The following is a 27,661-nucleotide window of genomic DNA, read 5'->3' on the forward strand; positions in this document are numbered from 1 at the left end:
TCTAATGCTGTGTGTCCATAAGCACTGTAATAATGTAAACAAAAAAAGCAAAATCTTGTAATCAAGCTTTGAACACTCAATTTCAGCATATTTTTTGAAATTATTTTTTTGAACTGTCATATCTCCAATAAGTAGTGTTGTTGGTTCCTTCATAAAGGAAAAGAAACATCATGCCCTTTTTCATCTTGGGGGGGGGGGGAGCTGTGGAGGGGGTAGGAATTGACCCACTTGTACTTACCAGGTTTTTTTAATGTGCAATAAATAGCCAGTACTGTGGTTTATAACAGAAAAGTGAGGGAAAGGGTTTTAGTGTCTGTCTATTAATTTGTCAGCCTAATCTAGGCATTTATATTAAGCTCTTGGACTTCAAAAAGAGGAGGAAAAAAGCCTACCAGGTTAATATTTTTCAAGCAAATTATGAAAATTAGCACCATGATTTGCAGATGGTCTTTCTGTTATTAATAGCAGTTCCAAATTATGAAACCTGGCTCAGTAAATCTTAAGCACAAAGTATGCTAATTTCTAAACAGAGTTGTCTCATTTAGAACAATTGTGAGACTACTAGAAATGGAAGATTCTGTAGTTATGTATACAGCTGGTATTTTTGTCAGTTTGTCATTCTCATTATCATGGTATCTCAGCACCTCAGAGTCTGCAGTGTATTTATCTTCACACCACCCAGGAGTGCTAGGCCAGTGTTTATCCTGGCTTTATAGATGGACAGTTTAAGCACAGAGGCACTGACTTGTCCAAAGTTGCACAGGAAGTCTGTTGATGGAGTAGGAAATTGAATCTAGGTCTCCACTGGTCTATCCTTACTTCCTCTTTTTGTTCAGCGTTTTCCTTTTGTGCTTATAATTTTTGTCCTGAAACTTCATAACAGCCAGCTGCAGTTCAAGCAAAGAAGTAACACCCCCAGATATTTATCTACCATCTAGGATCACAAACAGCTCAGAAAGAATCTGATAGGTTTTACTTATAAAGTAATCTCACAAAACTCTTCAAAATAAGAGGGGCTTGCTTCAGACACCAGATGAAGATAGTTCAGGCCCCTTCAAGACTCAAAATGAATTTTCAGGTTGAGCCTCTGGCTCTTTCTCAACCACAATGTAGAACTATATATATCTTTAAAATATCTTTATAGTGGAAATAGTTGGCCACATCATGCAAGTTGACCACTTCCGTTGCTCAGATTCCGTTGCTCTTGCCACCTTTTTCATTCTTCATCAAGCAACAAGCTACTTCCTTTCCACCCTACCTCTGATGTAGCATCAGAGGAAGACAGATGTTTCATTTCCAAGACTTCCTCTTCCAGGGAGGAGTAGTAGAGGTTGCGTGGAGTGAGATGGGAGCAGTCATTGTTGCCACTGTCTAGGGCCCTAAACCAAGAGTCAGGAGGACCCAAGTTAACATTTCTGCCTCTGCTATACCCCTGCTTTGAGACACTGAACAAATATCACTTTATTCTGCATGCTTCTGTTTCCACTCCTTCCTTCTGTCTGTACTGTCTGTTTAGTTTGTGAGCCTTTCTCTCTCTCTGTTTATATGTTTCCTCACACAACAAAGCCTCTGAAATACAAATAATCAAAAACACGTGGCCTGAAGGAAATTGCCACAAATAAGAATTCTACATGTCTGTCATCTTCAGTGTATGTGAGAGGTAGTATCTCATGGAAGCCTTGGAGCTTGTCTTTACTGCAAAGTTAATTTGAGTAATAACTCAAACATTGCCCCAAACTCACCCAAAAGCTCTTATTCAAGTGTTGAGCTTTTTACTCAAGCTGATTGGCACTTCAGGGCATGTAGGTTAAGGTTTAAGTGAACACAACTTGTTAACTGCTAACTTAATCACTCAAATGTGGATGTAGGGTAGCTCCAGTGTATTATACTATTCTGCTTCAACACCTTCCTGTAGCATTGTCCCCCAGACTGATAAGTTCTACTACACGTCAGCTGGAAAGAATTTATAGAACAATTCAGCTGACTGCAGTGCATAGAGCCACTAAGGCAGTCGTCCTCAACCTTTTTAGACTCAAGGCACTCCTCAGAAAATACAGACTCTCAGGTTTTTATTTTTGACTGTGGAAGAATAACAGAGAAATTCTCCTGTTGCAAAGAACTCAGAAAGCCCGCAGCAAGTCAGAATGCTTTTGTCACTTATGGATGCCTATTTGAAATCTTTTGGGTTTACTTTGTGAATCCTGTGCAGTTGTTTGCACCCCTAGCAGCATTAATATTGTGTGGCACCCTGAAACACCCTTAAAAGGATCTCACAGCAGCCTGGTGTGCATGGCACCCAGGTTAAGAACTCCTGCATTAGGATATGCTCCTAGAATTTTTTGTATCATACACAAGTGAATGCAATCCTAGCGTGGACATAGTAAATCAAGTGTTGTTTCAAATGTTGTGTTAACTCTGTAGTGAAAGCATGCCCTCAGTCACTGTGCTAGACTTTTGGCAGATGTGTAGTAAATATCAATCTTGGCCTCACAGGGCGGGTCCACACATGCAGGCATGTGCGCTTGCAGCAGCTCAAATAGAAGCGGTGCAAATTTGAGGGCTTTTTGCCTCAGTGCACGTGCCTGGACATGCATTTTGTTGTGGGGCAAATTGTGCCACTTTGAGCAAAATAACCCTGCCTGGCTCCTCCCAGATCTGCAGCCAGGGGGAGCTAGAGCCTGGGGCCACCACCTGTGCTGTCCCCAACAGTATAAAAAGCTTCCCTAGCAAGCAGCTCAGGGCTATTTGCTCTCAGGAGCTTCTGGGGCCTGGCCAATTGGTACCTGGGGACACTACCCCTTGTGCCAGCTGGACTGCTGCAGCAGCATCCCAAATCCACTTTTTAAAATACCCCAAAATCTATATTCTTCTGCAGTTGGAACAAAAGACAACTCTACATACACACACATATAGAGAGAGAAGGAGGGAGAGAGAGAGAGAGAGATTGATCAGTTGGGAAATGCTTTATTGGTATTTTTACAATGTTAAAGCAATGTGGAAGCCTACCAGTGTCTCTATCATTATAATAAAATTAATTCTAAATATCTATATGTGTGAATGTGTGCTTTTGGTTTTCTTCACATATGATGGGTGTGTGATGGGGGGATGTGGGGGAAGGTGGGTGGGTGGATGTGGAGGGATGTGGGTTGGTATGTGGGTGGGTGTGGGGCTACTGCAGGGGGATTGTGGTGTGGGGGGACCCTATGAGGGGCTCTGTTCAGGAGGGGTGGGTCCCCTGGCTCCCACAGGGTGAACCCCCCCACACACACTGCACATGGACTGCTCCCCCCTGCAGGGCTGCACCCCCCCCCCCCCCCAGCAGGGTCCCAGTCACAGCCCCCTGCACGGGGCCTATAACCTACCTTCTGCAGCAGGGACCGCGCACCTGCTGGGACTGTGCCAGCAGGGAGCGGATGCCAAGCTGCGCCAGGTCCTGCCAGTTCTGGAGCCCTCACGCAGCCAGGCTGGCTTGGTCCCATGGCTGCAGGACCCGATGTGGCATGCAGGGACCACATGCTGAGCTGCGCCAGGTCCTGCCAACACTGAAGCCCTCATGTAGCCAGGCCGGCCCAGGGACTGGGTATTGGGTATTTCCTGTAGCCAAGACTGGGAATTTTGACTGGGCTGTGCTAATGCTCCCATTGGGACAAAAACCTGGAAGTTCCTGATTAGAGGGCCTTGAATTAGAGGGCCTAAATGGCATATCTGGGATCAAGAAGAGATTTTACCCTGCAGTTTGTCATGGACATGGCAGGATGGATTGCCTTCCTCTGTGGAAGGGGGCCTAGTCTTCTTTCTTGGATGTCAAGTATATTTTAACAGACTGTCTGTCATTGCAGCACCACTTTGACCTTGTTCCCATGCTGTACCTGTAGCAGATTGTTTTTGGTGTTTGGGGCACTGTGAGTGGTAGTTGCATGAGAAGATTGTTTGTGTAGTTTTAAGAATAAGTTAGAGCAGGGGTGCTCAACCCTTGGTCTACAGATCAAATTCGGAACACAGAGCCATGGCATCTAGCCCACTGTTCTCCACGTGGGTCAGGAAATTTGGTAGCATTGGAGCTGTGACATTTAATACTGCTATCCCCCCTCTGCTGTCAAGTTCCTAAGCCTTTTGAGGCCAGGTCAGGGCTGGGCCATAATCCTCCCCTGTGCAGCCAGATTGGAGCTGGGCTGGGTTAGGGTCAGGCCATGCCCCCTCCCTTACCCCTCCCAAGTGGTTGGGTGAAGCTCCCTCCCCCATGCAAGTGGTTCAGGGTAAGGCTGCGTCCCTGTACTTGGATCAGGCCCTGCCATGCCCACCAGATTGTGCCCACTGGTCTGATCCAGTCCACAGATGGGGAATCACTCATCCAGCCCATGGGGCCAAAAAAAGTTGAGCACCATTGGTTTAGAGTGATAAATATTTGTATGGGATGGTTTAGATAGGGATGATCCTGTCTTGAACAAGGGGGTTAGACTGAATGACCTCCTAAGGTAATTTCTAGTCCTACATTTCTGTGATTCTATATGTGAGGTCTAAAGACACATTTTCAAGAAATTAAGACATTGTGGACATCTGGGAAATGTGACGGTGTAGCAGTTGTCATTTAGTTTACTAGTGATTTGTTCAACCAGGAGAACACCTTTTACAAATCAGTTAGTTACCAATTGGTTCTAATAAGGAAGTTGCAGAATTTTAATTTACAAAACAAAAGAAACCCCTTTTAGGTATTGATTAATTATGGTATACAAAATAAACACTTTCTTTTTTTAATTAGATCTTTCTGCGTTTTCCAACTTTTGTTCCATAAAGTGGTCCAATAAAGTGCCTCTTTACAAATTTAAAGCACTTCTGGAATATGTACTTATTTTGATTTATGAAATATGAAAGGGTACTCATCCCATGCTCTGGGCATGATTAGAGAATAGCAGCAAAATGGACTGTTCATTCCACTCCAGCAAGTAAATATATGGAGAGCAAAGTGAATAAATAAGAATCTTCTGTAGAAGGTATAATGGATCACTGTCTTTACATTAATCATGCCTTTTGTGTAATGAAGATAGTTAATATGGTACTCCCCTCCACCCCCCATTCCTTTTTACTTGGAAACAGAAGTGTCTTGAGCTGGTAGCCACTAGGGGCCTGATCCAAAATGCACTTGAGTCAGTGGAAATGAATCTGTTGACTTCAGTTTTTTTGGCTCTAACCCTTAAGATGCAATGTATCCTGTGATGCTTTATTGCTTTAACAGTGTTGTTTTCAGCATATTGTTCCACTGGTGACTGAGAGTGGATCTGGTGGCCATCTGTAAACTTACCAGGGGGACCAGCAGGGAACAGGAGAGTTCCTGTTCCCCCGAGCACTACCAGGAGTAACTAGTAATAACAGCCACAATTTGATTGAGAGTAGGTTCAGGCTAGACACCAGGAGGCACTACTTCACAGTCAGGGTGGCTAGGATCTGGAACCAACTTCCAAGGAAAGTGGTGCTGGCTCCTACCCTGGGAGTCTTCAAAAGGAGGCTAGATAATCATCTTGCCAGGGTTGCTTGACCCCAGCATTGTTTCCTGCCCATGGCAGGAGGGTCAGATTTGATGATCTGCTCAGGTCCCTTCTGACCCTACCAACTATGAAACTATGGTAGAACTAATATTTCTTTGCATCTTACCTTAGTGTTAGAGCAGATCTCTGATAGATGCATGTTGAAGTATAGGTGATCTAACTTTTGTTCTGAATTTATCCTGCTGTTGTGAAATACCCTAGCCAAACCTGATGACCCTGACTGATGATAGCTCTCCTCCTTGCTAGGTACAGTTATCCTGCCACAGATCTATCCACATTCTCATTAATAGTAGTCATAGCGTGGAGAAGGTAGAGGGGGGGTGTGTGTGTGTGTGTGTGTGTGTGTGTGTGTGTGGTAATAATCAGCCATTTCTCTTGAGTGCTGCATCATGATTTATATTCAGTAACACCTAAAACTCCCTATCAGGAGCCTGTTGGGCTACAAACCATATGACCACAGATGAAGACATAGGCATATGCCTAACTTTGTTTTGATATCTAGCTCCATGCTTATCAACTTTTTCCACATAGTCCCCTCCCATGTTATGATATTAAAAACCTTTCAGAATTACATTCACATCTAGCCTTAAGGAACTAAGATAGTCCTGACTCTTTAAACCAATTTACAATCACCGTGGCTGAGATGTCACGCTCTAGTTAATAGGTTGTCTGAAAAGGTGCAATGAAAGAAATCAGAGCTATTGTATGTGTAGTTAGAACAGAGTTCCGAAAGGTTAGGAAATTAAAGAATTGTACTACTGCTGTTCAGTGGTGCTGTAATGCTTCTAAGGAGAATAAGATAACTTCTTTGAATTGCAGTGGATATTAGCTAGATTGCCTTCTTTTGCCACCTCAGCTTTGCCCAGTGCTTCTAGGTAGAAAAAAGGATGAGCAACAAAAGGACAGAGGTTACTACATTTTTCCCCCTATTTCAGTCTTCCTCTTTTGAAAGAGACATAGGAGAAAAACCAGATTAGATTACCTTCTCCTGTAGATACCACTTTTTGCCATACAAATATCATTGCTGATTTCTTTTTTTTTTAATCTGTAATCAAGAATAAATTGACAAATAGATACAAAACAAGTTTTTTATTGTGGCTTTTTATATTTATTGTATTGAATCATATTGATAGAGTTCAAATATAGTCCGTGTAACTTTTAAAAGATATGTTATCCAGTCAGTGGATTTGCAAGTTAATTATCTAAAAGGATGGAGAAAGGAAGGGAAGCAAAAGGGGGTTTTTGGGGGTTAGATTTTTTTTGGTCTTTCAGCCTTCATAGAAAGTTTAAGACATCCAGATGTTTAAAATAAAAACATTTACTTAAGCTCTGGAGGGGTTTGAAACTGCATGAGGATTAATTACAAAGCAGGGAATTTTTTTCCCCCAACTTTTTTAACACAACCCTTCTATAAATGTTTCTCTTGCACAGGAGCATGTTTTAAAATGTCAAACATTTTGAAAACAATTGAATGTTAAGCAGAGTAGGTACCTGTAAATTAACTATGTAGCTTACAGGTCTTGTTCATCAGTACCAATTAATCACCTTGTATTTTTGCTTCCCCTCATCTTGATGTTAAGTTCATCCTGCAGCATTGTAATATCTAAAATAAAATATGCATTTGGGCTGGACTCTTGTAGTACAATTATTACAAATTATCCTTACTGCAGTAGCGCCTAAACTCCCTCAACTGATATCAGGGTTGTCTTGTGATTGGAATTGAACACATATAATAAGAGATACAGCTTCTTCAAAAGGCTTACAGCAGGGGCGGGCAATTATTTTGGGCGGAGAGCTGCTTACTGAGTTTTGGCAAGCCACTGAGGACTGCATGACAGGCAGCCAGGGGCAGATAAATATTAATTTTCTAAATTTTTTAGGGGTCCTGCGGGCCGGATGGAATGGCCTGGCAGGCCGCATTTTTCCCACCCCTGGCTCACAATCTAAATAAACTAGGCAGATAGAAGGGGAGAGGGAAGAAGAAGTATTATTAGTCCCATTTTCCAGATAGGGGGACTGAAGCACAGAGAGATTAATTGGTACAAGCTTAATCCCCACCATTTATAATCTACACTGCTCTCTGTGCCATTAATGCCCATAGCACCCCAGAAAGATGTAATCCTGGCTGAGGGTTGACAGCATTTACTCTGCCTGTTGTTGGGGAAAGCAGCTTTAATTTGCTTATCTCTCAGAGCTATAGGAGGGCATATGCTAATCAAGTGCATCCCTGATGATGCGTCTCTCCTGTTCAGTCATGAACAGCACCAGTAATGAAGAAAAGGGTTGCATGCTGCTTGTACTGTTGGGACCCACCCTTCTGGCAGGTCTTTTAGCCCTAATTCCTTTGCTGCATGCTGTGAAGAGCATGTTTGTAACAGCCTCAGTGCCTAAGAGAGTTGTTTTATCTTAAGTTTAAGACGCATTCTGATTTTCAGGGCAGGATACAAAGCAGAATCTTTGAAAATTATTGCTCTTCCACTGCCGTGTAGGTAGCAACTCTGAGACAATATATGACAATTAAGATTGTTTATAGGGTAAAAGGTTTAGGCTATTTCAACCATTCCCATCAATCTTGGCCACAAAAATGCACTCAGGTGAAATTTGACAAAGCAGATTTAAGTGGTGGGCACTAGCTTTTGGTCCCTTAAATGAGAAAGCAGGGGAATACCTACTTTAACAATACCCAAATTATGTTCTTGTTTTAGCATTATGTTATAGATTGTAGCAGAAATATTTATTTAATTTTGCTTAAATAAAATTTTAAGGAAATGCACATATCTGCTGGACATTTGGCTACACACAAATCAGAACATACAAAGGAGCCTTTATTACCTATCTGCTGTATAATGCTTGTTTCTAAAAGCTGCTTAAAAATATATTTACTCGATATCCCATCTTTTCTGTGAAACATTTATTAAGAAAAACAAACATGTAAAAGACCTGTCTGTTAGTATGTCTCAAAAACACTAAACCATTCTGATTTCTTTGGATAAACAGTATTTTACATAATACAGGGATTGAGTATTACTGTGGCCTGAGATCTAGGACTGGCTGGGTTCAGTCTTGCATCTATACTGGAGAAACAATTGCTTCATTGAGGAGCATATGCAGTTTTAAGGTCTGACATCTTAAAAACCACTAGGGCTATGAAAACGAAGACTTAGGTAACTGCTGGTTGGGTGTGATTTTGTAACTGTAAACCATACTCATTTCTAGCTGCGAAACAAGGGAGACAAAAATCAGAACAGAGTGATTTTTTTAAATAATTTCTTTCTTCACCACTTCAGTAACCAGTTTTTCAAGAATAGTTTAAGTTAAAACTACTACTTCATGTGATGTTGGAAAACAACATGGGATTCCAGTTTGATAAATGACATAACAGTTAAAAGGTTGAATCGTTTCTGAATGCTGAAAAATAATTTTTCCTTTATATTGTTGTAAGAAGAGTTACCTAAGTAATTCCTACAAGATTAAATTCAGTATATTGCTGCTTGCCTTAGGTAACGACACAGGTCCTAAGACTATTTACTCTGATCTGCCAAGTCAGTGCTCATTAATGTGTGTATATATAGACATTGTACATATTTTTATGATTTCCTCCTTGTAGACCTCTGATCCGTTGCTTTCCTTGGAGATGTAGATGAAGAGGAAACCAAAATGCTTGTCCTCTTTGCTGCCATCCACCCAGAATATGTATGTGTATGAACACGGAATGTAGCTGTAACTTGAATGAAAGAAAAAGAGACGGTGTGGAAAGCTGCCACATGTGTAAGTGGTTTCAGAGGATTGTATGTAGGCATGGTGGAGGATAGTTGGGGAAAAGGCGAAAAGACTTGCGTTAGGCAGAAGAGTACTGATAACACAGCATAAGAAGTTTATTTGCTCATTGTGCTTTCCCCAGTGCTACTGGTTGTTCAGATGGTCTTTCTACTCCTGGAGGCTCCTCTGTAAGAGCTTGTTTCTTTAGCATCCTAGAACGAAGTCTTGCAAAATGAGAGCTTCCTTGTAAAGTAGGCACGTGTCCGAGGTAAAATGCTTTAACTCCTAGCTCTGTTGCCAGAAGTGAAATGTTAGCCTTTGTGATAAATCAGTTGGCTTCATGATTTGTCAGATGGTCTGTTACTAAAGTAACCTTTTTAACTGGTGAATCTCTTCTGTCTGGAAATATGTGCTTTGTTTTATGAATTAAGTTTTGATTACTCTTTCCTCCCTCCCTTCTCGATTTACTGAAAGGAAAAGCTAGCAGTAAGGAACTACTTTTGCTTATCACACGATTTCAGTATGTTACAGGTCCTAATGATTATTCTATCCTTTTAAAATGAGGCGATTGCAATTAATAAAAATTGAGCTGTTGATTAGGTATATTCTTTCTGAGGTGCATGAACAATCTACCTGATATATTAATACTGCATTAGCAGGAGGAAGCTTGCCGGAAGGAATACAAGGCCTCATTATTTACCAGATAAAGAGGTATCGTATTTTCATTTGCCAGAAAATTTGCAATATCTTTTCATGTACTTGAACTAAAAAGCTCATAAAGTTTGAGGATATGGATTTTTAATATTTCTTTGGTCTGGTATTCTGTGAAAGATTACGGTATCTTTACTACTTGTCCAGTAGGAATTAATGAAGTTGCAGAGGCAGTATACTCCATCACTGTCTGAGCAAGGTTAATTTATTCTGTGTTGTTTAGTAGTGAGCACATTGATCAGTTAACGATTGGCTTCATCTGGTATCTGAAAAGAGTTTCTTCCTACTTCTGATAGAATGAGGAGTGCTGCAGTGCGAAGTGTTCAGGGTGTGGCATGTGTAGTGGATTCGAGAACAGCCTATGCTGAGGAAAACTAGTAGCTAAATGCCAACAACATGGGGAGCTCCTTAGATATGAGGTTAAAAAAATAGGGTCAGGAGCAGCTCAGCTTTCTAAAGGAGAATTTGAAACTTAAGCAGCCAAATGCATCTAAAATAACCTTTCCAATCTGGCCATACTGTACCCTCCAACTTGTCGAAGTAGGCACAGTTCTGTTTGGTGCCAAAGATAGTTCTCAAAATGAAGCCTGTAGAGGTGAAATGATGACACCCTTGCTCTTTTGACCCCAGTGACTTGGTTGAAAGGATTCTAATGAAGTAACTTTACATTCATTGAAATTTAATGACTTAACTGGATAGCTGATTGTGATGGAACACCTGCGGTGCCCGCCACTTTAAGGGCTGAGAGCAGGCAGCCAGCAGGTGTGGGCCAGCCCTGATGAGGCAGCCACTTTAGATCCAGGCTGTCAGGGCTGGAGGACCAGTTTGTTGCTGGTAGCTGGAGCAACAACACCCAGCTGAACTGCTGCTCACAACACCTCGGAGGTAAAGGAGAAACTATGGGGATGGCAGGAGGTTCCTATGGGCCCAGTAGGGTCCCGAGCCCCAGGGAGAAGGCTGGGGCCTAGTGAGAACAAGGCTCAGCCTAGCAAGTGGGGGTAACAGCTTGTGGGCCTACAAATGGGCTAGGCAAGTCCTTGATTAGAGCTGGCAGGGGCGAGGCCTAGGGCTCAGGTGAGCCCAGTTGAGAGAAGAGCTGCTCCATTTAAGATCTTCAGGGCTCAAAGCAAGCCCAAGAGGAGATGGCCGTATGGTGGGCCCCAGAAGGGGACCCCTGTTGTCCATGGAGGGCAGCAGCTGCTAGACTAACTCTCTGATCCCTCAACTGGTCAAAGTAAGGGGGCCAGGGCCGAAAGGCCAGAGGGCAATTGCACCCACTACGAGGGGCAGGCCAGGGCTGTGCAGAGCCATCTGGCACCCCAGCTGGCCTGGAGACGGGGCCAAGGCCTCAAATAGGCCAAAGGTCCTCTCATGGGGGAGGACATCACAGCTGAAAGAGGGTAGGGGTTAGTCAGCGTGCACGCTGCTATGAAGGTGACAGCCAGCAGAAGGAGGCTGCCATAAAAGGCCTAGGAGAGAGAGCAGCCCAGGAACAACATATAGCCCAATAGGGACATGACCAGGGTAGGTAGGCCTGCTTGGTCCTGGGTAAGACCAAAAACTGCACCCTGCTGGGGAAGGGTGGTCTGGTGGATTGGTCCCAAATGCTAGGCCAGTTACCTCCCTGTTGAAAGGTGGGTTGGGGCACCTGATAACCCCAGCCCCCACCATCCGTTGGGTCATTGAGACCAGAGGGTAGTAGAGCCAGGCATACCCAGGGAGAGGCACCTGAGCCCATAGGGGTGTAAGACCCCAAAGGTAGTGGGACCAGGCATGCCTAGGGGGAGGCACCTGAGCGCATGGGGGTACAAGACCCCAAGGCCACAGTACAGGGGCTGAGTGTGGACCCCAGCAAGGGGGCAGAGCAGTTACCCCAGGGAAGGTGTGGAGTTCATGGGCTTAGAAGCCTAGAGAATGGCAGAGTGCCCACAGGGTGAGTGTGTTGAGGCCCAAGGAAGGGGGCAGATAGGCTCGAGGACTTACCTGGGCCTATCTGGCTGAGTGGGCAAATAATTGACCCTAATCAGTCAGTGAGTGGGAGAGTGATGAGCTACCTGGAGAGGGGTCTGGGTCAGAACTCTGCCCAAGGCATGGTAAGTTGGCTAGTCATCATGCAGATGAGGGTTGTGAGAGAGCCTGAGAGGCTGCACGCTATCTGACCAAGGAGTGCTAGTAAGCAAGCCTGATGGCCTATGAGAACCGCTCAAGGGAGCAGGGCAGGCTGAGTGCCTCGGTGTGGGGGCAGCGACTAAGAGGCCCAGTGAGAGTGGGTGGAGTGTGAGAGGCACGGTGAAAGCGGGTGGTGTGATTTGAGGCCTGTTGGGGCAGAGAGAGAAGATGAATGTGTGAGGCCTTGCAAGGGGCTGAGTTTGACCCAGCTTCGAGCCAGAGCATAGAACAACTCAGGGATACCATCTGCGAGGTATGGGACACAATAAGGGAAGCTTGGAGTCCTGTATAAACCTCTAGGCTTCACGGTCTTAAATGGGTAGCCTCCCACTTATTGTAACACCATTTTTCATTACACCAAAGGTGTGGCGGCCAAGACTGGTCAGACTGCCCTAGATAGGCGGTTGGGCTGGTACTGTGACCGGGCCCAGGAGATTGCACCCTGTCACACTGATCATATCACAACAGTCGGTTATATTATGGGGCTAGATGTTCAGATAAAGGTGTGATAAGATGTGGAGCATGATCCACACATGCCTGGCAGGAGACATGATTGTGGGATCCAGCATCCAGTGGAGCCACAGCCAGGCCCAAGAATCTGCAGCTGCAGGACTCTCTCCAGTCCTGGGTGCTCACGGTGCACCCCCACAGCTGGGAGCCTGGTTAGCTGATGGGGCTCCCAGCCACAGACACACAGACCCTGCTACATGTGCAAATTTAAGCTGGATAACAACCAGCTATAAAGGTAGTACACATTTTCAAGGCCTAACCTTATAGCTGGTTGAACCTTTTAATGACATACTCTGCATGTGTAACTGGTTTCAGTTTAAATACCTGTAATGTGTAGAGGGGGCCTATAAAATCTTGCCTTAACCACTGGGGTATGGTAATTTCTTTTGAGCCCGTGTGGTCCAGTGATTTAAAAAATTAACTGGGTGTTTTGATTTCTTGGATTTTATTTCTGTTTGCCAGAGACTCCTTACGTGACCCTGAGCGCATCATTTAACCCCTTGGTGTCTAGTTTATTCACCTGTAAAATGAGACTAATCTCTGGCTCCTGAGAATTTTGTGAAGGTATGATTAAGGTTTAAGAAGTGCTTTGAAACCTTCCAAGGCAGGCTGCCTTAGGAAAAGGTGTTTTTCTGTTACTTTTGAATAAGAAGGTAGACTGGTTGTTGATGAAGGTTTTGGGTCTTCTTGATTTTTAATTCCACCTCTTTCTGAGTGCTGCTCACTTATCACTTCTTTCCCTAGCCCTCCTCTATCACATTGTAGCTAAGGGATTTGTCTAAGGCCTATTCCTTGTTCTTTGCTTGGTACAGTGCTTTTATTTGGGGCAGGGTCACCATTTACTGTTCTTGATGTGCTGTTAATTCAATAAATGGCTGAAAAAGTGTTTCTGAACTTTATGCCACTCTAAGAGGTATCTGTGGCAGTCCAGTGCTAAACTGCTATTATTGAAAGAATGGTAGTGCTCTCATCCTCTTCTCTTCCCTACTGCTTCCAACATACTGCATATGAGTAGCAGTGTTTTTATGGTGAAAGCCCTTCCATTCCCTGCTGTCTGTTCCTTCAGTATCTGTCTGCTTGTTCCTTTTTTGTTTTTATTTCTTGCCTTGATCTTCTAGTGGGTTGCACATAATCACATTTACTGAATATGTTTCCTGGAGAGCACCATGTCAATAATCACCTCCACCTGAAGAATGGTTTCCTTTGGCTGACTTGTGTATCTGGCTTAGAGCATGTTAATTAAATAAAATGGAGGGGAAAGATCCTTGACTTTATATAATGTTATATTGCTCAGCTTAAACACCCAATAAGGGCCTTGTTACACATTAATTTTAAGCAGCTCTTGGAACGCTTAACCCCTGGATTGTCTACACATTAGCACCTGAAATTAGTTTTAAGCACACTTTAAGTGGCTTAAAGTTGCACCACTCCAAGGCAGGCTTATCTTTAATCCATGTTACCCAGCTCATGTTCCCTTAATGCACGATCACTCTGTATAGATGAGCCATCCAAGTTGCAGTCTCCCAGCGTCCCAGGATGCAGTATCCCCTTCCACACCTTCCTGTTCTATGTGGACAAACTTTCCACTCGTTGAACTCTACTGCTGAATGGGGGGTTTTGGCACTAAGCAAGCCACCTTCCCTTCCCCCAGGGGTTTGACCTTTCCACCAGCAGGGGTGCAACCCCATGCAATCAGCCTGCAAAGCATATGCCGGCTAGTTGGGTTGCAGGGCATGGACAGGTCCACCTCTTCCCCCTCCCACCCCGTAGGCAGAGGCTGGGGAGAAGCCAGGGCTGAGCCAATCCCAACCAGGCTGGCTGGCCTGCAAGGGGGGATGCAAAAAGCTCCCACCACGTGGGGCTTTTCCTCCCTTTGCTCTACAGCCTGGAGCTAGGGGGGCCAGTGGATCCATTCCTCTGCCTCCATTGCGCTGGGCTGACCGGCCCAGGCAGGAAGCAGGTTGGGGAGCAAAGGCTTTAGTGCCTCAGCTATGTGACAGCAGGGGGAAGGGCCAGCCCAGCTCCACTGGAGTAGATAGCACAGCCCAGGGCTGCAAAACATTCTGGGATGCTGGGGGACTGTAAGTTAACTTGAATCGGGAAGAGATCTGGAACAGAAGTTCCTTAAATGGTTTAACCTAAATCGGTTAAGTTTGATCCAACCAGGTTTATCTTAAACTGGTTTTGGCCATTTTGAAAGTGGTTTATGTGCACTGAACTTCCGTTAGGTTACAGGTTTAAACCAGTTTCCAGTCACTTAAACCAATCTGTGTGTAACTTGTGTCCCTAGCCAAGGTGCAGCTTCTCCAAACTCGAGCTAGCACTATCACTGATCAACCTTTGAGCAGCTCAACATGCAATGTGTTACAAGGCCCAAAGTCAAAATATTTGACAAGTAATGATGTAACAAACGCACAACTACGCAAAGCTTAACAATATAACAAAGACAGTAAAATTCTGAGTCGGCAACTTATCGGCAGTCCCCTTCGATGCCTGATATACAACAAGACTCTCAAGATCTAGCGAAGTCAGGCGTCCCAATCTGCACTCTCCAAAGAGGTACTGGGAAGGACCCTGGTATTCAGTCTTTTGGCCTTTTAAAATCCACTGGCCGATGGAATTTAGGTCAACAGCTTTTTCTTACAAAGTCAGCTCTTGTCACCATGCTGCTGCGTTCCCTTCTGCTGATTCCTGGATGTGCTAGCAAATTTATAAATTTTGAACTAAGCTGTCGGCTTACAGCCAATTATAGTTTTTATGCTACAAACTTATATGACTAACCAATAGCAGTACAAGCCTTTGCGTTTCCTTTGTATGATAAATTTCAGCTGTGCCATCGCTAATGAAGCTGGCCTTAACTAGGTTTTAAACTTTAATTACTCTCTAAGCTACGACAAAATGCATTAACAAATTACAGGAAACGCTTAGTTTGTTCTACTAAGCTCCTAACTACAACAGTTTCCTTTTTACACTTTACCTTTTAGCCGTAAGCATTTTGCGATATATAGATAAGCAGCAAAAAACCGGGTTTAACCCACAGAAAGCCGGTTTAGCCATCACAGGACACTTCAGCAAGCATTTCTTTTAAGCAGACACCATTCTTTGCTGCTAAGAGACATGACCAGGTCACTGCCACACCTAAGCATAGCACAGATCTTTAATTAAGTTATCACATGACTATTCCTCCAATATTGTGATTATAATACACCATTTACCCAGACATTAAATACAAATGTTCATCTAAAACCCCTGTAAATCTGGTGAATTACAGACTGTACCATGACAGAAAAGTGTGGTCTAGTGGTAAAATAGTGACTTGCAAAGTGTTTTAAAATACTGGACACATACCTTTTGTAGGTTCTTTAGGATGTATTCAAATAATCTCTCAGTAGTTCTTATTTTTTCTGCCCCCTGCATACTTCCTTCACAGCTAGTCACTCAGTAAAATGAGTTAATTGTGATTTGGTTTTCTTTGCAGTTTTGTTTTGAATTGAAATGAAAGAATGTTATAGAGGCTCTAGTTTGTTACTATGATTCCAAATTATTTAGGGGACAGCAGTTGGCCTACGAGGAAAGGCATGAATTGTTTTTTAGAGTGAGGAAGCCTTCTTTCATGTAGTTATAGTATATTGAATTTATGGCTGATTAACTGGATGAGAATGTGCTGTTTGGGGCCTTTATTTTTTGGTTGTACAGACTTATTTTCTAGAACAGGTAATCTAGGTTCACAAGGATTTCCTTTTAAAATTTCACAGAAAGCTGATTGCTGCAGCCTTTGCTGTGTCCCTGGTAAACATGTTGTTAATCTCAGTAGACTTTCATCCACAATGCTATAAATTAGGACTTCAAGAAAGGGAGGAAGTTCAACTATTGGACATGTTTGTCTTGCAGTTTTTCCTCCTTCAACTGGCAAAGATCAGTCCTCCTCAAGAATACTGCCTCAAGTAGTTATAAGGGCTCCACCACTGTTGTATCCAAATGATGCACATGCTTCCAGTTATATTTGTGATGCTCTTCTCAGGCAGTAAAGAACATTTTATTGAGAGAGAACTCTGGCATAAGGAAACAAAGAGACTTAGTCCACAATCACACAGCAAATCTGCAATGCAGTGGGAAATTAAATTGGAAGCCCCCAAAGCCCCAGGCTCATGCCCTGAGCTCCTCCCTATTTGCACTGTGTGCGCGCACGCGTGTGTGTGTGTGTGTGTGCGCGCGCACATACAAACATAAGTGTCATTACTGGATCAGACCATAAATCCATCATGCTCAGTATCACACAGAGGCAGAGAGTAGATGTTAAATGGGAGAGTGATCTGGGTAAACCCAGGGATTTTCTCCTATTCCTCTCCCACTTCCTACTCCAGCATTTAAGGTCTAGGAAGTTTTGGTTCAGAGGCTGTAGTCCTAACTCCCATGTTTAATGTACCTTTTAAAAAATTTGTCCAGTCCCTTTTTTAATCTCATCAAATTGTCAGCTTCTGCAGCATCTTGTGGCAGTTTCCTACTCCCATTATATGCTGTGTGAAAAATAGTTTTCTTTTGTTAGATTGAAAGTTACTACCTACTGGTTTCGTTTTATGACCCCTTAGTTGTACTGAGAGAGAGAGAGACTAAAAAATAAATTCTTATTTATTTCACTTTACCATTTAGTATTTCCCCTTGGGTGTCTCTTTTAAACCTCTTTAGTCTGTCGTCATATGGAAGCCCCTCCATACCACTGATCATCCTTTTGGCTCTTCTCTGTACCTTTTCTAGTTCTTCTATATCCTTTTTGAGGTGTGGGGACCAAAACTGGCACAGTATTTGAGATATAGACCACCATGGATATATAAAGGGGCATAATGATACTTTCTGTTTCATTTAATCCCTTACATTTTGTTTGCCTTTTTGGTGGCTGTGAACACTGAGCTGATGTTTTTAGCAAATTGTCCACAATGGCTCCCAGATCTGTTTCCTGTGTGGGAACAGCTAATGTTGAGCTCGTTGTAATGTAGGTATAGTCTGGGTAATTTTTGCCCAAGTGCATAGATAGCTTTACACTTATCTACATTGAATTTCATCTGCCACTTAGTTGCTCATATGTTCAATCATGCAAGATTCTTCTGTTCTCTGCAGTCTGCCTTGGTCTTTACCACTTTGAATAATTTTGTGTCATACACAAATTTGGCCACTTTATAACTCTCACCCCCTTTTCCAGACCATTTATGAATATGTTAAAAAGCACTGGTCCCAACACAGATCCCTGCTGTTTCCATCCCCAAAACTGACCATTTATACTCACTCTGCTTTCTATTTTTAAACCAGCTTCTAATCCATGAAAGGACCCTTCCCTGTAATCCAATGACTACCTAATTTCATCAAGAGCCTTTGATGGGGGACCTTGTCAGAGGCTTTTTTGGAAATCGAGATATACTATATCAACTGGATTCACCCTAATGATATCTAGTTATTGACACCCTCAAGGAACTCTAGTAGGTTGGGGAGGCATAGTTGCCCTTTGACAAAACCATACTAATTCCTCCCCAGGAAGTCATGTTCATCCATGTCCTGAACAATTCCATTTTTAATTATTGTTTCTACCAGTTTTCCAGAAATGGAAGTTTGACTCACCAGCTTGTAGTTTCTTGGGTCCCCTCTAGAGCCCTTTTTTTAGATATTGGAATCCCATTTGCAACCCTCCAGTCCTCTGTTACTGAGGCTGTTTTTAGTGATAGGTTGCATGCTACAGTTGGAATTCTAGCAATATCTGATCTGAGCTCCTTCAGGACCCTAGAGTGAATATCATCAGGTCCTGGTGACTTGCTTTTTTTTTTAAATCAATTTCCTCTACAACCTCATCTATTGAAACCTCAATTTGAGTCAGTTCCACTGACTTGTCCTTAGAGAGGAGTGGATCTGCTGAAGGAATCTCCTTAACATCTTCCACAGTCAAGGCAATTGCAAAGAATGCATTTAGTTTCTTGGCAATGGCCCTGTCATCTTTTAGTGCCCCTTTTACACCCTGATCATCCAGAGGCCCAACTGACTCCCTGGCAGGTCTTTGGCTTCTAATGTACTTAAATAAATTTTTATTGTTATTTTTTGTATCTCTAGCAAGTTTCTCCTCAAATTCTTTCTTAGCTTGTCTTATTACAGTTTTACATTAGATTTGCCAGAGTTTGGGCTTTTTTTTTCCCCTCATTAGGATCTGACCTTTTGAAAGAAGCCTTTTTTTATTTATTGCCTCTGCGGCTCTGCCATTAAACTGCTGGCTTTCTTTGGTTCACATTCCCTTTTTTTTTTTTTTTGTTATTTGTGGTATGCATTCACTCTGTGCCTCTAATACGGTGTTCTTAAGCAGTTCCCATGCTGCCTGAAAGTTCTTCACCTTCTTAGGGGACCCTTTTAACTTTCATTTAACTAGCTTCCTTATTTTGGTATAGTCTCTCCACAAATGTCCATCTTTTCCATTGGTATACCATTAGGATCTGCACAGAGCTAAGGAAAAGAGTATGTATGAAAACATTTTCACACAAGGAAGTTATCCCTGTAAATTTAATTTCAAGAATTCTGGCAACAGCCATCAATTGCCTCCTTCTGTGTAAACTGTCATGTCAGCCTTTTTCCCTTTTACAATCCTTGCCTAATTACTACAAACAGAACACAAGCATTCACACAATAAATTAATACTCCTACTGTGCTAAAGCATACTAGAATCCTTGGTGGAAGATAAGTTTGCATTATCCACTGCATGCAACATGTGCTGGAGTAGGTTATCATATTTACAACACTAGAAAGCACTGGCATTCTTGGTGGAAGATAAGTTAATATGATACATTTGGGCCTGATTTTCCTTGCATGTACATTGGCATACATTACTAGTGACTCAGGTTAATGGAATCAAGCTGCTGCCAAACTGGTCAGGGTTTCTGTATGTAATGTCAAAGGCTGAAACATTTCAAACCATGAGAAGTATAACGCAGTACAGCCAAAGGGATTTTACTCAAACTTTCCAAATGCATTTCAGACAGAGACTAACCTTGGAAAACTTAAGGCCCTGAGTTGAATGTGTGGAAGCACAGAATGCATAGAAAGCAAGGCATGTGAAATGGAGTTGTAATGGGAACTATTTGGCAAACTTGAAGAGGGCTGGTCACTACCAAGCGCTCCCTTTAGTTCATAAAAATTAAAAGCATAAGAGTCAACAAGCTAGAGTAGTGAGAAACAGTTAGCCTTGTATGAAGCCACTCAGAAGGCAGTGTTGAGACTGGTAGTTCTCAACATTTTTAAGCTTGAGGCACCCCTTGTCTGATCCCTCCGTAACTTCTGTGAATTGAGTGGTACCCCATTAAAAAAATAATAGTTTGCTTATTACATGGTGTACTACCTTGCAGAGAGGACAGGCAATGGGGGAACAAGTAGGCAAGGAGAGCCTGAGCCTCTTCTTATTTATTTATCTCCTCATGCCTCACTTAACTCTTCACTCCTCCTGCAGCACACTTCAAAGGATCTTGTAGCACCCCAGGGTGTCCTGGCACCCTGATTAAGAATTAGTTATAGATTAAATCATATATATATCTTAAGCTTTCATAATCAGCACTCTGCTCATAATCACCTCTGCTTATGACAGCATATGCTCTACATCTCTGATTTTAGTTAGTCTATAAGGTTAACTTCCCAGGTTTGCCTTGCATAGTTTTCCAAGCAACTTTGCCATTGATCAGTTTTTAGTTCTTTTCAATGTTTGTGTCGTCTTTGTGCAATTATCAGTTTAAAATCAAACACTAGTCACCAATTTAATATCTACAGTAACCTTAGCTGTTGGCAACTAGGGTATTTTGATTATGGAACGTCATTTAATGTGGAAAAACTGGATGAATATCTTCAGTATGTTTTCTGCAAGGAATGGGTTTATGTACTTCCTCATTTCATTTTATATTTAGTAGGTAACACCCAATATATTTTCTTAAAAGTCTTGTTGGCTAAGACAGTCAGCGTGATTTTGGAATTGCCAATGTTTTGGAAGTACTAGCGTCATGTTCACGTATGGATGATTTTGACCATCAAATACGTGATGAGTTAGCCTGTGTAATGGCAATTCATGGTCAGCTTAGTTCCTAGTGGATATGAAGTCCACCCACACAGTTATTAGTTTCCAAAATGAAGTCAAGATTGAACTAGCTATAGACACTGAATTACTTTTAAGATTTGAGGTCACATATTGTGGTAGCATACCACTATATTTACTGTAGTACTCAGGACCATTGTCAGGTACTCAGCATTTTACTTGCAAAAGGATATTTTGGAACATCCAGCTCTGTTGTTGATAGATTTCTGTGTTCTGATTTCATTATGTTGACAACCACACATTAGACTGTGTTGGGCAGATTTGATTTTAGTTCTGTAGAGCTTCGCCTCCTGTTAATTATGCGTTAATTAAAATTTGCCATAAGCTTTCCTGATATTTAGCATTTTATTTTTAGAATTAACAATACAATCATTTTGTCTAAATAGGGTTGAGTGTTCAAATCTTCTGTAGGTGAGGAATCATGAATCTTTGGTCCTTAGTGTGCATCTTGAACACAGCTGTAGGAATAATTACAACACCCGGTAGCAATAATTACAGTACAGAAAAATTTGCCTGACAGTGTTGGACAAAAAGGCTCATATTTTACAGAGTGGAGCTTGTGTATTATAAGGGGTAAAGGACAGAACTGGAAATGCCTTCTGATGTAAATGAACAAGATGCTGAAGAAGAAAACTGAAGCATGGAAAAGTGAGGGTCTGGTTGAAAAACTTTCTTCTCCATGGTGGAACTAAAATACACCATGCCTCCCATCTGACACAATGTATTAATAAAAATACAGAACAAGGGCTTATTCTACATTTAGTTTGACTAGGTTACCAGCAATTCTGCCATTTCTTACATGTCTGACATGGTATGTAGTGTATTAGTATATGTAGCAATTATTGCTGTATCTTTATTAATGCTTAATAAGAAACAATATAGAGTGCAAAAAATTCTGAAGTATCTAGGGGAGCTTGGGGGTGTGTATAAAGGGTTAAAGGATGCCTGCCTTTGAAAGAAATATTTTTGTAACACTATGATTGTGTTAATTGTCTTCCAAATGGAACTAATACAAGAATTTGCAAGTCATAAGGCAGTTGTCCACAGCCCAACAACCACTGTTTTGCTTTAATTTTTTTTAATAGTAATTGTCTTGATATTATAAGTTGATGTGCTCATTTATCACTGAGACCATTATTAATGAGCACTGCTTTTCTTAGTTATGTTTCTATGGTAACCATGTGACATTTAAAATAGAATTATCTTTTTTTCCAGATGAAGATCTTCGTTCATAATATTTTCCTTTTTAATAAATATCTATGCTGTATTTTTATTCTAAATGCTTTCTTCCCCGCCCTTCCAAACTCTTGCCTGGTTAAGGCTGTTGCGGTCTTATGTTTCATACTATGCAGTGGATTATATGGAATGTGTTGTACAAATACTGATGCCTGACTTTTCTTTGCATTTTGTTTGCTTTTTTCCTCCTTTCTATCCAGTTGCATTTTCTCATCAATATTCTGTTTACTGTGATAGTAAAATATATGACACAAATCCCTTCCTCTTCCCTTTTAATTGTTGAAGTGGTTTCCTTTCTATAAAATAGTCCACATATTGGGGGACTATATCTTGCAGTTCTGAATTTTATGGTGCCATAAAATGGCAAACCAGCTGCAAAGATGTTCACTTAATGTGGAAAATATCCATGGCTGGTTGGTATTGCATAAGTTAAATGTGTAATATGTGTCCCAGACTCTAGGGTTGCCTTATGCCCCATCTCAGTGTTCAGCTGAGCATTGGGTATGGGGCATGGGACAGCTCTAGGATCTACCTCTCCTCTCCTCCCCTGCCCAGTCCCTGGGATCAGGCAAGGGGCATCCCCAGATCCTGACCAGGAAACCGCAGCCCTATGCCTATGTCTGATCTCCAGGATTAGGCAGGACAAGTCCCCTCCCCCCCAGCATCACGCTGGAGCATGGGGCAACTCTAGGGTCTGAGGCACAATCTTCTTCTCCCCTGCCATCTTATTCCCTTGTGACATGTCCCTGACCTGGGGCTGTCCTGTGCCCCCCATCAAAACGGGATGCAGAATAGTCCTGGGGTCTGGCAAATAGTTCCCCTGGCCGGGTCACTGGGATTGAGCAGGAGGCACCTCTGGATCCCAGGTGTTATGCAAGGCTACCTTTTGCTCTATCCCAGTGGTCACAGGGAACCCAGGAACAGGCACAAGACAGCTCTTGGTATGGCCCAGGGGTGGGCCATTATTTCGGGCGGAGGGCCACTAAAGTTTTGGCAAGCTGTTGGGGACCTCGTAGGTACCTTACCCCTTGGAAGTTGCCCCGCACCCTGGTTGCCACATTGGGGCCAGAAGTCCTGCCTCCTAACCCCTGACCTTTGCCACTGGCAGACCCTCCCCTTGCTCTCTGCCCCCTCCCCATAGTCTTTTTGGGAGGGGTGTTGCCATCTTAGAACCAGAAAAGAACCAAATCATATACTAGAAGTCAAACACCGACTATAATGTATTTTAATTTTATTTTAAAAATATTTGTCATCACATGTGATTGTGTACTGTATATAGAAAGGATTGCATAATAACTCAAAAATAAAGTGTCACTCTTTTATATTGTGTGTGGGGTGGTGTGTGGGGGTTGAGAGGAGGTGGCTGTGTAGGGGGGGCATAGGGTATGTTGGGGTGTATGTATATGTCAATGAGGGTTGTGGGGGCAGAGTGGGTGTGTGGGGGGTGAGGGCGGGTGGAGGTATAGGGACCCCCACACATTCCCCCCCATGGCATGCAGCCCCTGCTGCCTGGCAGCAGCAGCAGGTGGGAAGTCAGGGAACTCATGCCCGATTCAGGGGTGACTCCAGCCTGTGCTGCACTGGGGGAGGGAGCAGAGCCTGCCTTATCACTGGGTTTTCACCCTGCACACCTGCAGCTCGAGCATTCGCAGCAGGGGAAGCCCCACACTGGAGCCTGCTGCTTCCCCCGCTCCCTGCTGTGCAGGTCCCTGCACTTCGCCAGGAGTGGAGGGAGCCCCACTCCCAGCTTCCCCATGGAATCCAGCACGGGACTTCCCCAGTGGGAGTACAGGAGCTGCAGGTGCACGGCATGGAGCCCCTGCGATAGAAATGGCCAGCGTTCCAATAAGGCAGGTTCTGCTCCCTCCCTCCATGCAGTGCTGGCCGGAGCCACGCCCCATCAGGCACCTGTGCCCAGCATGAGTACCCTGATTTCCCCGCCTGCTGCCGGCAGCTGGGGCTGCACACCATGGGGGAAATGTGTGGGAGGGTCTCTGCACCCCCTTCCACACCCACATCCACAACTTGCCCAGCTGAGCTATGCATTCCTGCTGTCCCTAATGGGTGCAGGCTCCATGCTGCGCTCCCGCTTCTGCCCAGCTGCAACCCCCACCAGCCCCACCTCTTCCATACCTGCTGCCCCAAGCAAGCAGGTTCTGGCTGGAACAGGAGCCCTGCCCAGAAGCCGCTGGCTGGGCCGATTCTTTCCACCCAAAAGGGTGGGAGCAAGGCCCAATAGGGTATGTTGGGGGGTAGTACATGTGGGCGCCTCATTCCCACCATCGTGGGCAGAAGGGCTGGGTGGGGTGCAGTTCATTGGGGTGTGCTGTGGGCTGGATGAAAGTGCCTGGTGAGCCAGATTAGGCCCACAGGCCATATTTTGCGCACCCCTGGTTTGGCCCCAGCAGTCGCACACTTGGGATCTGAGGCATTTTATGTCCCCTCCCATACATTGCACCTCATGCTATGTATGCTTGGCATAGCAGGATGCATGAATTTTGAGATGGGGCATAAATTTAACATCTACCAGGGGCCTGAAAAATATTCGAGGAGAACTTTGACTCCTCTGAAGCAGAGCATTCAAGCTGTCCAAAAAAGGTAGGTTTCTTTCTTTTTTTTTTTTTTTTTTTGGGGGGGGGGGGGGGGGAACGACACATTTTTTTATCACTGAATGTCTCAAACAAGGCTGATGTAGTATCTCTATACTTGATGCTTTTCCCTAGGACTTGAGGAGGAGGAGTGCATAGGGTATGTTGGCTAGATAATTGAAAAAAAATTATTATATTTTCAGGAAGAATTTGAGAGCACTACTCAAAATATTGATACAGCGGATATGCTAACTCCTAACTGAAGTTCTGTGCCAATTTTAGGGTTTATGCAGGATTTCAAAGATATTAGAAATGCCACTGGCAGAGCCAATAGTGTTTATAGGATTTCTGCTTAAGTTCAAAGTGAATTTTAAACACCTAGGTGAGAAATCTAAGCTTTTTCTCATCTCAGTAGAGTCCCTTGTAGAACTTAAGCAGAAAGAAAATTGGGCTCAGGACCCTTGTGCTCTTTGTAAATTCCATAGAACTAGAGCCTGCAGGGGCTGGAGAGGAGGACTCCTGGGGATCTTATAAGCCTTATAATTGTTCTGTCTCCAGGTTTTTCTTTTTATTCAAGAACTATGTGGCTCCATCTCCGTATAAAACTTAGGTGATTAGGGAATTTTTCAAATCATATTATCAGTACAAACAATTGAATCTGCTAAGGATTGAATGGCAATGCTGATTAGGAAGTTTTAGAACAGGGGTTGGCAATTTATGGCTTGTGAAGTGATTGTACCCATGATTCAGTGTGTACTTTACCAGAATTAGGCTGAAAGCCTGTTGCAGCCCAGCCATGGGATCCAGCCTAAATTCCCTATTTCATATTTTGCTTGTGGCCAGCTTCTGCTGGTGGCTCTTTCAGAGAGCTCCTTCCAATATCCTGATATCCTGGCTCCAATTCTGTGCAGGAAGCTGCTCTCCACACCACACCCTCACCCCATTCCCCCAAACATACACACACACCTCAACTTCTGGTCACTGAATTGGCCACTCTTAAAGATGCAGGGGGAGAGAATTTAGAGGAGGTTGGGGAAGGGAGTGGGGGAGTAAAACATCAACCCCTATGCCCATAGCAGGGACAGCGGGGCTACAGCAAGGGATGGGTAGCCCGTGGTACTAGCTGGGTTGCAAACAGTGGCCTGTGGTGACTAAAAGGTTTAATCCCCTGTATTACAAGAATGGTGTTACAAGTTACCTTTAAATCATTTTAAATCTGTGAAATGATATGTCATTTTAAAGTTGGAACAGTTTTAGAGCAGTCACAGGTTAAGGCTTATCATAGAATAGTAGGACCAGAAGGGACCTGTAAGATTATCAAGTCCAGTCCCCTGCCATGGGCAGGAGGTAGTTGGGCTCAAACGAGTTCACCAAGGTGTTTGTCCAGCCTCCTCTTAAACACCTCCCAGGGATGGCAACTACATCACCTCTGCTAGGAGTGTCTTCCACATTCTAGATACCCTTATGGAAAATAAGTTTTTCCCTAAATTTATTTAAGGAAATAAATTTAATGCCGAATACTGTCTTAGACCTGCACGACTGTGGCCTGCCACTAGAGGGCCTGGTGAGCAGAGGTGTGGACAGAAACCCTGGACTCTATCCCTCATCTGGAGTATAAGAGGAGGGGTAGGTTGGCATGTAGTTCAGAGGCAGGGAAACCAGAATGGAGGCTGTGGCTTCCTTCCCTCTGCAGCAGCAGGAGCTGAGCCAAAGATTTCATAGACATTAGGGCTGGAAGGGACCTCGGAAGATCATCGAGTCCAGCCCCCCGCCCAAAGGGCAGGACGTCAGCTGGGGTCATAGGATCCCAGCAAGATAAGCATCCAGTTTCATCTTGAAGGTGTTCAATGAAGGCGCTTGAACAACCTCCGGCGGCAGGCTGTTCCAGACCTTGGGGGCTCGGACAGTAAAGAAATTCTTCCTTATGTCCAGCCTGAAATGATCTTGAAGTAGTTTGTGACCATTCGTCCTCGTCATCCCTTGGGGAGCTCTGGTGAACAAACGTTCCCCCAGATACTGGTGGTCACCCCTGATAAACTTGTAGGTGGCCATCAGATCACCCCTGAGCCTGCGCTTTTCCAGGCTAAAGAGCCCCAGGGCTCTCAGCCTGTCATCGTAGGGTCTGCTTCCCTGACCTCTGATCATGTGCGTGGCTCTTCTCTGGACTCTCTCAAGCTTCTCCACATCCTTTTTGAATTGTGGAGCCCAAAACTGGACGCAGTACTCCAGCTGCGGCCTCACTAAGGCCAAGTACAGGGGGAGAATGACGTCCCAGGATTTGCTTGAGAAGCATCTATGGATGCAAGCCAGCGTTTTGGTCGCTTTACTAGCCGCAGCATCGCATTGCAGGCTCATGTTCATCTTGTGGTCAATGATGACCCCCAAGTCTCTTTCTTCCATAGTGCTAACCAACATAGCACTGCCGAGCCTATAAGGATGCTGCGGGTTTTTCTTCCCAAGGTGGAGAACCTTGCATTTATCGGCATTGAACACCATCAGATTCTCATCCGCCCACTTGCTGAGCCTGTCCAGGTCAGCCTGGATCACCCGCCTGTCTTCTGGCGTGGATGCTTTGCCCCAAAGTTTGGTGTCATCGGCGAACTTGGCCAGTCCGCTTCTGACTCCAGTGTCCACATCGTTAATGAAGATGTTGAACAGTATGGGTCCAAGGACAGAGCCCTGGGGGACCCCACTGGTCACAGGACACCATGATGAGTGACTTCCATCAATTACTACGCCCACCCAGAGCCAGGAAGATCGGTGCTGCTGCTGGCCCAAGCCGGCAGCACCAGCCTCCTGTCATCCGGCAAGCAGATTGGAGGTCCACACCCCCAGGAGGAGTCTGGCTCAGCCCTCCTGGGGGGTGCAGACAAGCCCCCGATCTGCCTGCCAGATGACAGGAGGCTGGTGCTGCTGGCTGGGGCCAGTGGCAGCACCAATCTGCAGGAGCAGCCTCCTGCAATTCGGCAGGCAGATTGGGAGCCCCCTGAACCCCTAGTAGGAGTTGGTTGATCCCAGGGGTGGGTCCCCACACAAGC

General features: G+C 44.0%; 1 protein-coding gene across 7 annotated transcripts in view; it reads left to right on the forward strand.

Moving 5' to 3' along the window:
* Window positions 1-27,661, forward strand: part of C5H1orf21 (chromosome 5 C1orf21 homolog) — a 238,402-nt gene that overhangs the window by 88,933 nt on the left and 121,808 nt on the right. Inside the window, exon 1 of one of the 7 annotated variants that reach the window (XM_059728391.1) lies at window positions 9,169-9,311. The exons of the other annotated variants lie outside the window; for them this stretch is intronic. Coding sequence (XP_059584374.1) covers window positions 9,239-9,311 — 73 coding nt within the window. The 5' untranslated portion in view covers window positions 9,169-9,238. Of the gene's footprint in view, window positions 1-9,168; window positions 9,312-27,661 lie in introns of those variants that run through there. 7 annotated transcript variants of the gene reach the window in all.

Source organism: Alligator mississippiensis, chromosome 5 (genome assembly GCF_030867095.1).
Source record: "Alligator mississippiensis isolate rAllMis1 chromosome 5, rAllMis1, whole genome shotgun sequence".
NCBI classification, from domain to species: domain Eukaryota; kingdom Metazoa; phylum Chordata; order Crocodylia; family Alligatoridae; genus Alligator; species Alligator mississippiensis.